Source organism: Vigna unguiculata, chromosome 11, assembly GCF_037176805.1.
Source record: "Vigna unguiculata cultivar grain cowpea cultivar isolate G323 ecotype 2 chromosome 11, ASM3717680v1, whole genome shotgun sequence".
Classification (NCBI taxonomy): Eukaryota; Viridiplantae; Streptophyta; class Magnoliopsida; order Fabales; family Fabaceae; genus Vigna; species Vigna unguiculata.
The window spans coordinates 47,087,526-47,102,798 of record NC_140802.1 but is presented as its reverse complement, the minus strand read 5'-3'; the positions used below and the strand labels follow the sequence as shown (position 1 = coordinate 47,102,798).

Genomic DNA, 15,273 nt, shown 5'->3' with positions numbered 1-15,273 from the left:
AACACTATTTGATGTTATATAACATCAGAATATTGTTGATTAATGCGAATTTAATAATAAAAATTTCTAAATATCAAGTTTTTATTGTGTTTAGTTTAATTGTTTGTTTGTCGATTTATGTTTAATTGGTTTTAATTTGTTATTTAAAAAGAAAAAAAATATCTTTATTATTTTACACTGTTTAACTCTTTCTTTCTAGTATTTCTCTATTGTACATAAGAGGTAGGATTCCAGCTGATAATTATCGTATGATTCAGAAATTGAAAGGACAACCGAGAATCAACAGTATCATGAGAAGACTTTTCAAAAAGGAGCAAGACAAGTTTCCTCCACATAAGCAGAAAGCACAACAAATTTCTCATATCACTTTCATATCGAATCATCAAATCAAGAAGAAGAGGTGGATATGGCTGGAACAAATGAAGGACAACGAACTTTAGGGGATTATTCAACCTCAACCAGTGCAAAGTTGTGTTTTGTGTGGTGAAGATCATGTTAATAAGCAATGTACTATAAACCAGTGCAAAGTCTTTGGTTAGATTTTGACTTTTTCACTTGATATTCCTTTTTCTCCTTTTGTTGAGAATGCAACACTCTAAGTCATACATTGAGACGAGAAGTTCAAATTACTTCAAAATGCGAACTTAGTATGTTTATTTGACTTTTGATATCAATTTGCCCATTTGCAGATAATGAAGAATCTAAGTCTACTTGTATCTGAATCAACTTTCTTGCCCAGTTATGCAAATAAACATGTCACAAACCAAACTAGTTTAATCCACACTCTCTATGCATCTTCTCAAATTAAAACAAACTAAAACTTTACCTTATATAAGCCACGAATTATTCAAAGCACAATTCACATATAAAACCACTCTAATTTATAACAAGTTGTTCCTTAAATAGAAAGAAAAAAAAAAACTTATATCTCTGCAGTCTCCATTTCAAGCAGCTGAGCTATGCTTCGCATGGTTGGTCGAGATTGAGGGTTTGTCTTTAAACATGAAAGAGCCATGTTGACAATCAAATCCACTTGTTTCAAAATATTGTTCTTGGAAGGAGGCATGAGACGAGGGTCTAAAATCTCTTTCATGTTTACTTTCTGTTCACTACAACTTTGCATGTAGGAAACAAGATCACCAGGGTGCTTTCCCGTCAGAATCTCCAAAGCCAAAACGCCAAAACTGAACACATCACATTTCTCGGTCACTGCCATTGTGTAAGCTAGCTCTGCACCACAATCAATAATAACAATAACTCAAAACCTTAAGACAATGAATTTATGAATTTTCATCGTCAACTGTGTCATTTTTATAGATGTTAGACTTGGACTCTTTCTTAGGTTTCCAACAATAAGAACTAGAAAGTTGTACTTGGTATTTCAAAATGTACTAATAAATTTGATACAAAGAAGAGTGAGGCAAAGTTACCTGGAGCAGCATAACCATATGTGCCGGCAAATGATGTCCAAAGGGGAGAATCTGGTTTCAGAAACCTCGCAGTTCCAAAATCTGAGACATGAGCTGAAAGATCGAATGACAGCAAAACGTTCTTGCTTGATATGTCTCTGTGAATTAAAGGTGAAGCGCAATCATGGTGCATGTAGGACAAAGCGTTTGCTACACTTGTGATAATTTCAACCCTTTTGTGCCAATTCAGCTTCAATGCTCCCTTCTCATCTCTCAGCATGTCAGATAAGTTCCCACTGTCCATGTACTCATAAATCAGAAAGGTGTGAACCCCTTCAGAGCAAAATCCATAAAGCTTCACAATGTTTCTGTGGCGTGTTTCAGTCATGGCTTTTACCTCATTCTCAAAGGATTTTATTCTCTCAAAGTCTAAGTTGTCTGAATCACACTTCAACTTTTTTACAGCAAAAACTTCACCTCCTGACATCTCCGCTTTGTAAACTCTTCCCAGTGCTCCTTCCCCAATGCAATATCGGCTATCAAAGTTCTCGGTAGCTTCAATTATGTCTCTATACACAACTCTCCCATTGAAGTACCAAATTGAAAATGGATTCAGTCTACTGAACGAGTTTCTTTGCCTAGGAGCTCTTGATTTTCTCTTGCAGCTGAAGAAAAAAATCCCAACTAACACCAGAGAGATAAAAAGAGCACCTCCCAGGGAAGCTGCAATAGGGATCACAGCCTTGTTTCTTTTACTTGATCCACCCTCAGGTTTGGAGAGAGAAACAATACAAGGACTCAAGCCCTGAATGTGGCCACAGAGATCTTTGTTGTTGCTCAAATCCAGGGAATAAGAAGAGTTGAATATGCCACCTTCAGGAACTGGACCCTCCAAATTATTGTTGGAGAGGTTGATTTCTGACAAACTCAGCACTTGGCTGAGGGAATGAGGAATAGAACCTGACAGATTGTTGTGAGAGATATTCAAGCTTATCAAATTTGAAAGCCTTCCAAGATCACCGGGAATAACTCCTGAAAGTGAATTGTAACTCAAATCCAAAAAGTATTGTAAATCTGCAAGGTTTCCAATTTGGTAGGGGATTGTGCCATTGAATTTGTTGTTGCTGAGATTTAAATTCTGCAAGTTGGAGATGTCCCCTATCTGCTTTGGGATTGATCCCAACAGCACGTTCATGGACAGATCTAAGGACCTCAAACTGGAAAGTTTTCCAATTTCTGGTGGTAACACACCAGAGAGATTGTTGTGACTTAAATTTAAGTTGTACAAGTTGGAGGAATTTCCTATCTGTGGTGGAATCTGTGCTAACAACTGGTTGGAGGATAGGTCAAGTTCTTGGAGTTGGTCCAACTGAAAAATCTCAGCTGGAATGTGACCACTTACTCTATTTCCAGCCATGTTGAGAAATTGCAAGCTTTTGCAGGCACCCCAATTTGCAGAAATGCCACCTTCCACCTTGTTATAGCTGAAGTCCATGTAAGTGAGGTTCTGATACACTCCAAAATCCTGATCCGCAAAACCTGTGAGCTGGTTGTATTCAAGTCGAACCCTGAACAAGGAAGAACAGTTTCTAAGGCTTCTTGGAATTGGGCCAGTGAAACTATTAAAGGCTGCACTAAAATTTACAAGCTTCCCACTTTTGCACACTTCTGGTGGCAATTCACCAACGAAGTTGTTCACAGCAAGATGCAGTACAACCAAGGAAGACAAGTTTCCAAATTCCTGGGGAACAGTACCATTTAAGTTGTTGTCGAAAAAGCGCACATCGGTTAGATTGGTTAATTTACCAATACTTGGAGGAATAGGACCTGAGAGTTGGTTTTGAGGCATTCTGAGAATGCTTAAATGCGTGCAGTTGCCTAGAGAAGGAGGAATAGGGCCATTGAAGCTGTTTCCATCAAGAGCTAGCAGAGTCAAGTTTCTAATGTTCCCTATTTCATTTGGGATTCTTCCACCTAGCAGAGTGTCCTGAAAGAGAAGGTTTCTGATACCAATGAGGCCAGTTTTGGGGGTGTCTGATCCATCAGGAAAAAGGGTAGGGTCTAACACCCCTGATATATCATTTCTTGACACATCAAGCTCAAAAACATGAGTGAGATTGGCAATGGAAAGAGGCAGAGTGCCATTGAGATAGTTGTCGGAAAAGTCAAGAAACTGAAGGTTTGAAAGCAACCCAATGTTTTGTGGTATGAGACCAGTGAGGTTGTTTACTTTGAGATCAAGACGAAGAAGGTTGGGAAAAACAGACAAGTTGAGATTTTGAAGGGTACCTGCAAGTCCAGTGTAAGCCAAGTTTATGACAGTGACACTGCCTCGGGAATCACAAGTGATACCTCGCCATGAACATGGAGTTTGAGTTGTTGCAGTGGAGTTCATCACCCACGACTCCAAAATGGGTTGGTTGGGTAGGCTTTGTTTCCACATAAAAAGAGCTTCAAGTTGTGTTAACCCTGAAGTGGCTTCACACAGAGCCAGCAAAAGCACCACCATAGCTGGGATTGCTAATGCATAACACGTATGGTTATTCATTGTAATGTTGATCAGAAACTCCTTACTTGTTTTGGAATAATTACATTTGATCACTCTCCGACCATATAAATAGCCATTAATATTCATTCTCTTAGATTTTGATCATGTTATACATCACTGTCATTTATCTTCGTTTTTCCTGTTGTATCTCTGTCAAAGTGTGGATGCATGATTTTGGTTTGTTTCATGGAGACATTTATGGGCTTTGTTTTGTCCCCGACGACCTTGGTGGCATAGTTGACAATATAGGAACGCGTTTATGGTTTATATGAGAATGGTTTAATCATTACGTTTAAAATTGACTACTCAGTTATGCGAAGGTCCTTCTTCACTTAAATCTTCGTCTTCAACAGGGATTCTGAGAGAGAGTGATGCCGCCAAAACAGATTTCCACCAACCCTGCATGTGTGCATGCACATCGACCGTGATGATGTCACTTAGTTCTCACCTTTACATCACTTCACTTTTCTTAACTATCGTATTACTATCTTTTTATTCCAATTTCCAAACAAATAATTAATCCTTCTATTTGTAATATGCTATATAAGCCTTTTCTATTAGACCGTATCGGTATAGTTGGATTATATATTCTTTCATATATGGGTTATGGTTATACTTATTGATTATTAGATTGTGGTTTCATATAGTTATATGACATTAGTCTTACACATATAAGGTATTTGGCACCAGTTTTACAACAAAACCTTAAGGCAATAGTGTTATGGGTCTTTATTTTTAGATAGTGTTTAATTTTGTCTTTTCTATCCAATGTGGTATGGTTATGCGGTCAGTCACTCTAAACTATCGACTCTGATACCACTGTTGGGTTATATATATTTTTTCATATTGGTTATGGTCATTGAGAGATTGTGGTTATATATATATATATATATATATATATATATATATATGACATTGGTTTTACACATATATAAGGTATTTGATACCACTTTTACCTCAAAACCTTAAGGCAATTATTATAGATCTTTATTCTTATATAGTGTTTAACTTTATCTTTTTTGTCTAATGTGAGACTTTTGATTCACACTTTAACTATTCCTGATAGGTATAATTGTGTACTTACAATATGCATAACCATGAACGTAATAAGATCAATGATTTTCTGTATATAATGAACTATAAATGTAAAATAGCCCAAAAAAAAATAGTGCAAACCCTCTATTTCTCTGAAAATGTTACTGGATTCCATATTGGGCATTAGTCAAAGTCGATGGTGCCAAATATCAATTTCCTCTTTTAATTAACCAATAAATTTGTAGAAAAAAAAATTGAATAAGTTTGAAATTCATCATGCATTCTAATCATATAAACTTAACTTAAACAAAAAATAATTAGATATGTTAATTATATTTCAAAAGTATATTTTTATTTATCTCACCGTATAATCTCAAATAAAAGTATTGCTTCAAACTCGTGAATTAATCAATTCATCACATAATTGAGTCTTGAAAAAAATTTAATTTTTCTTATATATGAGTCAAACTGAATTTGAATCACTTGATCTGTGAAATTAATGAGATTGAGTTGGATTAGAGATTGATTGCTCCATAATAAACCAACAACAATCATCCTTTATCATTTTCTACTATTTTTTATAGTTTTTATTATATATTTACTATTTTTAATTACCTAAGTTGATAATTTTTTTAAATTATAATATTATTCAATAATATTTAAATAATTCAAATATTTAATTTATTATTTTATTTTTGGTTTTTTATTTATAATAATATTTAATGAAATAAATAAATACCTTAATTATATTACTAAGAAAAAGTCGAATTAATCCTCTGACCATATAATATATAAAAATTGAATTAAAAAATAAAATATTTTTAAGTCACATCCAACCTACCGATCCATGGTTAATTGAACTCAATTCAGAAATGTTTAAGTCACAAAATAATAATCAAATTAAACTCACTCCAATAAAAAAAAATGCTACGAGAAAAAAAAAGAAGAGAAAACAATATTACGGTATCATAGGAGATTGCATTGACTTCAGCAAGAGTGACATATATGCACTCTCCACCAGAAAAGTAAATAAAATTACCAAATTCCAAAAGTACCAAATAAATACATTCACTGATAAAACTTTAACCATTGTTCACATTGCAACTTAGTTTTAAACCATTCCACCAATGTGACCACATACTTACGAAAAGGTAAAAAATATAGGAGTAACCACAAACTAAACCATGTAGCAGAAATCACAGTTACGTGTGATGTGTCTGTTTTTATTTGCAACACAAAGAACAACCCCCGCAAATAAATCACAGATAATTGTGGCAACGTGGAACATCGTATCCTTGTCTCCTTTCACCTCCAACCACTTCAGAAGTTTCTCTTCCCCTCTTACATGGAGCACTCCCAAGACCTCTCCTAATCACACCCCTTTCATCATCTATACCTACAAAGTTACATGCATCTCAATATATTAAGATTCATTGTACATAAGAAGTGAACTTTAAGTCTAACTCAATCCTATAAAATCGATGATGAAGTCGACGTGAGACTTCCAATGATTATTATAATTTCAAGATAAATCTATTAGAGAAGTAGTTCACTTACCTGCATAATTAGCAGCAAGGTTTCTCGCTGCAATTGCTTTAGCAGAAAAACTGAACAAAAAACAAATAAAGAGAAGCAGAAGGATGTTTCTCTTAGTCTTAGAGGCCATTACTGTGGTTATTGTGAACTCATTCATCAACGCATGTCAACTTTATATTAACCCAAATATGTGGTATATGCTTCATATTCAAGCATTTTATTCAATTATTTGCTTGACTCTGATACCTAGTTTCTGCGCAGTTTACAAATTTCTTCAATTAAATAGACCTTTCAGTGCGTTAGGCCTGGATGTTTCCGCGTTAACTGAGTCAACGATTGTCATAAACGAGAATCGCATTAAAATAACCATTCTTCATTAATCGTTCGTTTCATCGTCACATAAAAAATATATATATGACAGCAAGTCTGGCATGAAAAAGAAAATGAATGGTGACAGGACTAGTTCTTCGTTTTGAAAAGGTCAAATTCCAGCCTTATTATTAGGATCTGTATTGTTTAACTCATAATTTGATGATTAAAATAAGAAACAAATCTTATTCTATCACTACTTTTCGCATATTGGATATTAGATAGATAGATTGGATTTATTCTTGTGTTAGTGAACAATGTGTTAGTTAACAGTTTCAAACTTAACATGTATATAAACGCCGTGTCCGTGTTTTATGTTTTTTCAATTTAGCCATATCTCTGTATCCGTGTCTGTATCGTATCCGTACCTGTGTCCGTATCCGGGCAACATAGTGAATAAGAGACATTTCTCGATCCTTCAACATGCAATGTCTTGAATATAAAATTTATTTTTTGTATTTTTAAAGAAAGAAGAGTGAGTAAATGACAGTGAAGAGCAGTGTTAAATGGGTGTAAAAAAAGTATTGTATTTCCATAAATTGAAGTTAAAATATTTTATTTTCTTATATTCCTGCCTTTGTGGACTTTTTTCATTTCACATTCTGATACTGATACATCTCCTACCATCGTTATCCTCAGAGAAAATAGATTCAAGTGGGGTTTTCCTAACTTATATTATTCTACGTCTGATTTGACAGGTTCTAGAAATGAAGAGAAGAACATAACATAGAAAGTGCAAACCAATGTTCCTAACCATAATTTAACGAGTTTTAATTTAAAGTGTTATCAGATGTAGATAGATGATTTATAATGCTTTTAATTACAAACATTGTCAGAAAGGTCTAATAAGTAAGCTAAGGTCATTTGCAAGTGCAATTGCCAAATCAATGGAAACAGAACAAATCGCCATGAACAAAATATTCTAACCATTTCATTCAATAAATTGCTATGCAGAAAGGGGAAAAACAGTCACTGTGATGAGGGATGATATGATACAAGATAAGTGTCTACATAGACAAATACAAAAATATGCATTTGAAAGTTGTTTACTGCTATGACAGAAAAGAAAGAAAAAACATAAATAATTGTGTGCTATCTCATATCAGCACGCATCCATTTCAAGGAGTTGAGCTATGTGTCGCATAGTTGGTCGAGATTGAGGATTGGTTTGTAAACATGTAAGAGCAAGGTTTGCAATCAATGCCAATTCCTTCAAAATATTGTCCTTGGAAGGAGACATGAGACGAGGGTCTAAAATCTCTTTGAAGTTTATTTTCTGTTCACTGGTACTTTGTATGTAGGAAACAAGGTCACCAGGGTGCTTTCCCGTGAGAACCTCAAAAGCCAAAACTCCAAAGCTGAACACATCACATTTCTCAGTCACCGCCATTGTGTATGCAAGCTCTGCAGCACAGTGAATATTAGTCAGTCTCCAAAGAACAAACAAGTTGAATTTCAAACTGGCCCTTAAGAAGTGATCTTTAAGACAATACACATTTCGAACATGAGACTAGACATTAACGGGTGATCCAGTAACAACTCGATCGTCAGTGACACACAGTAGGCTCAACAAACAACAAATCTCATTAGAATAGATCCTAATCCATGACTCTGATATTATGTTAAGAGGTGGATTTTATGTCTGACTCAACCTTACAAAACTAATTTGTAAGACAAGGTTTGCACCTACTTATATATTATAAACTCGTTTTACCTTTAGTCGATATGAGATGTTCAACTGAACCAAAATTTTACAAAATAAATTTCAAAGATAAATAAGAGTGAGACAAGGTCACCTGGAGCAGCATAACCATATGTGCCGGCAAATGATGTCCAAATAGGTGAGTCCTGTTTCAGAAACCTTGCAGTTCCAAAATCTGAGACATGAGCCGAAAGATCGTAGGAGAGTAAAATGTTCTTGCTTGATATGTCTCTGTGAATTAAAGCTGGAGAACAATCATGATGCATATAGGACAAAGCGCTTGCTACACCTTTCACAATGTCAACCCTCTTAGGCCAATCTAGTTCTAACGCCTCCTTGTCATCTTTCAGCATGTCAGATAAGTTCCCTCTGTTCATATACTCATAAATTAAAAATGTGTGCATCCCTTCAGAGCAAAATCCATAAAGTTTTATTATGTTTCGGTGGCGTGTTTCTGACATCGCTTCTACCTCATGCTGAAAGGTTTTTATGCTCTCTATGTCTAAGTTTTCTGCATCACACTTCAACTTTTTTACTGCATATACTTGACCTTTCATCTCTGCTTTGTAAACTTTTCCCAATGCTCCTTCCCCAATGCAATACTGGTTGTCAAAGTTCTTTGTGGCTTCGATTATGTCTCCGTACACAACTCTGCCATTGAAGTACCAAATGGAAAATGGATTTAGTTTTTTGATTGAACTCTTCTGTCTTCTAGCTCTTGACTTTCTCTTGCAGCAAAAGAAAACAATCCCAACACACACCAAAGAAACAACAAGAGCACCTCCCAAGGATGCAACTATTGGGATCACAACCTTTTTGTTACTTGATCCACCACCACCAGGTTTGGTGAGAGAGACATTACAAGGCTTCAAACCTTGAACATTCCCACATAGATTTTTGTTGTTGCTCAAATCCACGGCATGAGAAGAGTTGAATACACCACTTTCAGGAACTGGACCCTCCAAATTGTTGTAGGAGAGGTTGATGGATGACAAACTCAACATTTTACCAAGGGAGTCAGGGATTGGACCTGTCAGATTGTTGTGAGAGATATTCAAGCTTACCAAATTTGAAAGCTTCCCAAGATTAGAAGGAATTTCTCCCGAAAGTGCATTGTAACTCAAGTCCAAAAAATCTTGTAAAGATGCAAGATTTCCAACTTGGTAGGGGATTGAGCCATTGAAGTTATTGCTGCTAAGGTTTAAATTCTGCAGGTTGGAGATGTCTCCTATCTGATTGGGGATTGGTCCCAGTAACATGTTCATAGAGAGGTCTAAGGATCTCAAATTGGAAAGCTTTCCAATTTCTACTGGTACCATGCCAGAAAGTTTGTTTCCACTCAAATTTAATTCATACAAGTTGGAGTTTTCAATCTGTGAAGGAATCTCTCCTGATATATGGTTGGAGGATAGGTCAAGCTCTTGTAGTTGGTTTTGAAAAATCTCACTTGGAATGTTGCCATTAACTCCATTCCCAGCCATGCTGAGATATTGCAAGTTTTTGCAGGCACCCCAATTTGCAGTGAGGTCACCTTCCACCCTGTTATGACTGAAATCCATGTAAGTGAGGTTCTGATACACTCCAAAATCCTGATCTGCAAAACCTGTGAGCCGGTTGTATTCAAGTCGAACCCTGTACAAGGAAGGACAGTTTCTAAGGCTTCTTGGAATTGGGCCAGTGAAACTATTAAAGGCTGCACTAAAATTTACAAGTTTCCCACTTTTGCACACTTCTGGTGGTAACTCACCAACGAAGTTGTTCTCAGCAAGATGCAGCACAATCAGGGAAGACAAGTTTCCAAATTCTGGGGGCACTGTACCATTTAAGTTGTTGGTGAAAAAACGCACATCGGTTAGATTGGTTAATTTACCAATACTTGGAGGAATAGGACCTGAGAGTTGGTTTTGAGGCATTCTGAGAATGCTTAAATGCGTGCAGTTTCCTAGAGATGGAGGAATAGGGCCATTGAAGCTGTTTCCATCAAGAGCTAGCGTAGTCAAGTTTCTAATGTTCCCTATTTCATTTGGGATTCTGCCACCTAGCAAAGTGTCCTGAAAGAGAAGGTTTCTGATACCAATGAGGCCACTTTTGGGGGTGTCTGATCCATCAGGAAAAAGGGTAGGGTCTAATACCCCTGATATATCATTTCTTGACACATCAAGCTCAAAAACTTGAGTGAGATTGGCAATGGAAAGAGGAAGAGTTCCATTGAGATAGTTGGTGGAAAGGTCAAGGAACTGAAGGTTTGAGAGGACCCCAATGTTTTGTGGTATGGTGCCAGTGAGATTGTTTACTTTGAGATCAAGACGAAGAAGGTTGGGAAAAACAGACAAGTTGAGATTTTGAAGGGTACCTGCAAGTCCAGTGTAAGCCAAGTTTATTACAGTGACACTGCCTTGGGAATCACAAGTGATACCTCGCCATGAACATGGAGTTTGAGTTGTTGCAGTGGAGTTCATCACCCATGAATCCAAAATGGGTTGATCAGGTAGACTTTGTTTCCACCTAAAAAGAGCTTCAGCTTGTGTTAGTCCTGAAATGCCTTCAGACATAGCCAGCAAAAGCACCAACGTTGCTGGAATTGCCTTTGCAAGGCAAACATAGGACTTCTGGTTGGTCATCTTGTAATGTCGGAAAACTGGAAGTAGTTGTCGTTTGTTTTTTTAGTGAACATAATGGTATTTGAATCTGATTCCTATGGATCTGTCTAAAACAATGCAAACCCCATACATAAGGATAGTTAGTTGACTGCAAATGTGAACATAATGATATTTGACATAACTAAAATCAGTTCAATGTAAGAAAAAAAGTGTTGTTATATGATCTTGTAGGAAAATTGGTGTGCGCAGTAATAACTATTTTAATATGAGAAAGAATAATGTTCTTGGTGGAAACGAGAGTTGGTGAGGCTTCACAGTTGTTATGTGCCGGTCGAGTTGTTCTTATACCTTTCGAAGGTAATTTAGCGTATTCACACTGTCACACGCAAATTGAAAGTTGACTTCTTGAATTGTGATTTTATATTTGAATGAGATTTTTTTTTTTTTTTGAGTATTTGTTATATCCTCGTGTTGAACAAGTGGATGTGCATACAGTGATGTATTCCAAAGGTAATTAATAACTGAATATATAAATTATTTGTAAGATGAAGATAACAAGAAATAATTTTATATCTTTAAGAGTTGACTAAGCAATTATAATACGGTTTTGTCATGACTATGGAATAGTATTAATGGGTTGGTGGCAGAGCATATAACTCCCCCTAATCACAGGATAATCAAAATCACCAATATCTAATGTCACTTATTATATTAAAAAAAATGTGACGAGGATATATATCTAAAGAAGCCTTTCGTTATTCCTATTATACTTAATATAATTACTAAATTCTAAATTCAAGAAAGCGTATATATATATATATATATATATATATATATATATATATATATATATATATATATATATAGTCACGCATATGTATATATAAAATAAATTTATTTATGATTAATTAACCAACATATACATGTATAAATAAAAAACTTTCTATTATGGTTGGGGTGAAAAGAGAGAAATTATACACTAAAATGGGAAAAAATTTATTATAATTATACAACCATTTAAAATGGGAAAATAATATAAATTAAACATCCACATTAAGAGTCGGCATAGATAATTTGATTAGAATCTCACTATAAAATCGAAACTGTTTATTCTGCTATAATAGTATAATCTGCTACTATATTTATCATAATAATCTGCTATATAAATCTAATCTCTCATTTGAGTAATCTAATATAGTTTTACAAACTATGCCGCCAAACCTTGCTTTTGAAATCATAGTGCAACTTTTAAAGAAACTTTCACTACACACGACATATACATGAAAATATTGTTATAAGAGTTACACATTTTCCTCTGAAATATCTTGTGGTGATTCATTGCTAACAGAACTTATCAACAATATGGGAATTTTGGCTCCTAAAAGCACCACTTGGCAAACTTGCATTTTGAAACTGTGGACGATAAATGGAATCTTCAGTGCTATATTCATCAACAATGGCTTCACCTTGTTGTATTGGTTGAGAACCATGATCCATGTTCATACCAAAGTTGCAATTTTGTGAGACAAAAGCTTGATGATTTCCAGAAATCACCGTGGAAGATGGCTGAAAGTACATTGAATACATTTGATTATGATGCATAGTTGGATCATCATCTAGAGTTCCCACTTGAAAATTCTGGTTACTTGCTAAATTATGATCATGAGCCAAAGCTTCTTCCTCTGCATGAAACTTGTCACCCAGTTGTGTATTTGGACTTGATTGTTCTTGTGAACAATTCTCGGTGATTGCAATGTTACCAAAGGTTGCTAAAGGATGATTATCATGCGTCAAAGCTTCCTCTTCCATGTTATATGTAAAACCAGGATGAAAATTTGTCATTGCAGTTGCAGAAAGAGGTTGCAAGTGAACTCTTTCAACTGCACACATCCTTGGTTCTGTGTTCCACGACATGTCATTCTGTTGCGATGGTTGTTGTTGCTCTATTTGTGTCACTGAAACAAGAGACATGTCATTTTGTTGTTGCTGCTGTTTCTGTTGCTTCTGTTTTAAATATTTTCTGTATTTCTGGCCATCAAAAATTTCAGTTCACATTCAGCAACTATGAATAGCAACAGAATAATGATGAAATATAGAAAGAAAATAAAATGTACATAGAAACTAACCTGCAAATGACTAGCAACATGTCCTCTTTCCAAACCAGGGACATCCATTGCTTCAAGAATTTTCTTTGGCACAGCATCTAAAACAAATAAAGTAAAAAAAAAAAAGTGAAACTGTGAGTACCAACAAAGAGATGCAAATATTAATGAACAGAGAAAAATAACACATCATACTTTCAATGCCAATTTGTTGGATCGCACTAAGAAATGCACCATGCAGTTTGTCTTCCCATACAACACGAGGCTTCTTGGTGGAGGGTGGATTTATTGATTCATTAACATCATCGTCTTCTTCAAAATTATTGTTGTTGCTCCTATGAGCCATTGATGAAGCCAATTCAGAATTATCACTTATTCTTTTTATTAAGCAACCAGTTTCCTTCTGCGACGTATTTTCTTCACTTACACATTTCTTCAGAAAGTGTGTGCGCATACTCTTAAACTGAATCTCATGCAAAGGTTTAATCCAATAATCATAAGCTCCAAGTCTGAACGCCCTCGTCATAGAAACCATACTTTCATCCCAAGACATCGCTGCAAATAATTCTTTATCAGTAAAACAAGTCAAAAACGTGAAAACTTGAGTCAAATATATATCACTAACAGCAGCTTACTTATGAGAGGAACATTAATTTGTTCTTTGTTGAGAAAACTTAGAAATTCATAGCCATTAACGATTGGCATATCAACCTCTATGAGTATGAAATCAACACACCCTTTTCTTTCTTGTAATGCATTCATAGCAGGTAGAGATTCAGAGTATGCCAGAACTGCACACAACGTTAAAACCAGCGTCGTCATCATGAGAAAAGAATAAAGCTTTCTCACAAGAAATAACTATGAATAAAAGATTGTATATCTAACCTTGAATACCATACTGACTGCATGTTTTCTTGATGAATTCAAGAACGGTTAAGTTAGTGTCAATGGCAATAACAGTAAGAGTTGATGGCACTTGAAAAAGTGTCTCCTGAATTTGAATCGCAGAAGAATAAATCTTAGCCATAGCTTTGCCGTGTTACCTTAGAATGCAGAGAAAGAAAGCAAGTGAAAGAAATAGAGATACAAATTAAGGTTTGTTAACAGGTAATTTATAACCGTCAAAGTCAAATTGTAATCTGAATTGATGAAGTTTATGTAGAAATAACAGAACCTATCATCTTATCTTTTAATTTGTAAAAACAGATTCGTCGTTTTATTTTTATTGATATGATATATATATATCAATATAAAACTTACGGTTTTTTTTCATATATAATTAATTAACAGTACTTTTTTAATAATAATAACTATTATTATAATATCTAATTCAACTAATAATATTTTTAATAAATGATTACCAACTGATTTTATAACTGATATTATTATAACTTAGACACGAATGTAGATATAGACTTATCTTTTTAAACAAAAATAAATCAGGTAAGTACAAATAAATTCGGTTAATTTAAGAAATACTGAACTAATATCTTACAACTTCAAAGATATGGCACTCGCAATCAAAATGAAATTAAAAATAAAATTATTAGTAAATTAAAAAATAATGAAATATTGTAATATGATGCATTGCCTCTATATTATTATTGATCAAAAGAGTATTGAGTATGATGTATTGAAATATATTTAAGATTTGTAAAAAAGACTAGGTTTATATTAAAGTTAAAATGATACTAAAATTATAAGTATATATGAATTATTCATTGGTCATGTTCTGATTTTTTTTTAACCACCATTCAAATGTTCTATTTTAGTATTTAGACGAGTATTCTTATTATTGTGACAAATATTTCTGAAGTATATAAAAACCAGTTGATCGGATATTCTTAAATAATTTTTTTGTTAAACTAGAGAAAGATAGAAAAAATATAATAAAACATACGATAAAAGTGCCACATTTATGTAAGAAACTGAATTTGCAGTAGACTTCGTGAAAATATTCAATTTAAAAAAA

General features: G+C 34.5%; 3 protein-coding genes and 1 long non-coding RNA gene across 4 annotated transcripts; all 4 read right to left on the bottom strand.

The window, feature by feature from the left end:
- Positions 1-804: 804 nt before the first annotated feature.
- LOC114170526 (uncharacterized) lies at positions 805-4,026 on the bottom strand. The gene is made up of 2 exons (XM_028056022.2): positions 1,431-4,026; positions 805-1,230 (listed from the first exon to the last, which is right to left on the bottom strand). The coding sequence occupies exons 1-2, from the start codon at positions 3,955-3,957 to the stop codon at positions 923-925; spliced, it is 2,835 nt and encodes a 944-aa protein (XP_027911823.1). The 5' UTR covers positions 3,958-4,026; the 3' UTR covers positions 805-922.
- A 2,009-nt stretch (positions 4,027-6,035) lies between these two features.
- On the bottom strand, positions 6,036-6,770 carry LOC114169972 (uncharacterized). The gene is made up of 2 exons (XR_014986454.1): positions 6,550-6,770; positions 6,036-6,388 (listed from the first exon to the last, which is right to left on the bottom strand). It is a non-coding gene; the product is annotated as an uncharacterized LOC114169972 (long non-coding RNA).
- Positions 6,771-7,798: 1,028 nt separating this feature from the next.
- Positions 7,799-11,673, bottom strand: LOC114168273 (uncharacterized). The gene is made up of 2 exons (XM_028053025.2): positions 8,694-11,673; positions 7,799-8,301 (listed from the first exon to the last, which is right to left on the bottom strand). Exons 1-2 carry the CDS (start codon positions 11,218-11,220, stop codon positions 8,000-8,002), a joined length of 2,829 nt encoding a protein of 942 aa, XP_027908826.1. The 5' UTR covers positions 11,221-11,673; the 3' UTR covers positions 7,799-7,999.
- An 867-nt stretch (positions 11,674-12,540) lies between these two features.
- LOC146881960 (two-component response regulator ARR14-like) lies at positions 12,541-14,328 on the bottom strand. The gene is made up of 6 exons (XM_085669399.1): positions 14,187-14,328; positions 13,937-14,092; positions 13,497-13,856; positions 13,326-13,402; positions 12,918-13,227; positions 12,541-12,815 (listed from the first exon to the last, which is right to left on the bottom strand). The coding sequence occupies exons 1-6, from the start codon at positions 14,326-14,328 to the stop codon at positions 12,541-12,543; spliced, it is 1,320 nt and encodes a 439-aa protein (XP_085525525.1).
- Between the last annotated feature and the right edge of the window lie 945 nt (positions 14,329-15,273).